The sequence below is a fragment of the Calidris pugnax genome, unplaced genomic scaffold, assembly GCF_001431845.1.
Source record: "Calidris pugnax isolate Ruff unplaced genomic scaffold, ASM143184v1 scaffold75, whole genome shotgun sequence".
NCBI classification, from domain to species: Eukaryota; Metazoa; Chordata; class Aves; order Charadriiformes; family Scolopacidae; genus Calidris; species Calidris pugnax.
In genome coordinates, this window is record NW_015090908.1 from 2,029,859 (window position 1) to 2,030,151 (window position 293).

The 293-nt window shown below is 74.1% G+C and overlaps 1 protein-coding gene across 1 annotated transcript in view; it reads right to left on the bottom strand.

The window, feature by feature from the left end:
- Positions 1 to 293, bottom strand: part of TRAF3IP1 (TRAF3 interacting protein 1) — a 51,550-nt gene extending 51,257 nt beyond the window's left edge. Inside the window, exon 1 of the mRNA XM_014949201.1 lies at positions 121 to 293. Within this exon, the coding sequence (XP_014804687.1) occupies positions 121 to 243 (123 nt within the window). The 5' untranslated portion in view covers positions 244 to 293. The remainder of the gene's footprint in view (positions 1 to 120) is intronic.

The window sequence follows — 293 nt, forward strand, 5'->3', positions numbered from 1 at the left end:
CCCTCCCCACCCCGCGGCAGCCACAGCCCCGCCCGCCAGGGGGCGGCCAAACCCGCCGGGAGGCCCTGTTGCTTAGCAACAGCGGAGCGGGGGCCCGGCAAAGGCTGGTTCCCGGCCCACCTCGGTGATCACGTCGTGCAGGTAGCGGAAGGGCGGCTTACTCAGCAGCCGGTCGGTCAGCGGCGGCTTGCGGATCACCCGGCCCAAGGACTCTTGCGTCCTCCGCACCACCGCCTCGTTCATAGCGGCGGCGGGACTGCGCCGCCGCCACCACCGCCACAGCCGCCGCCACC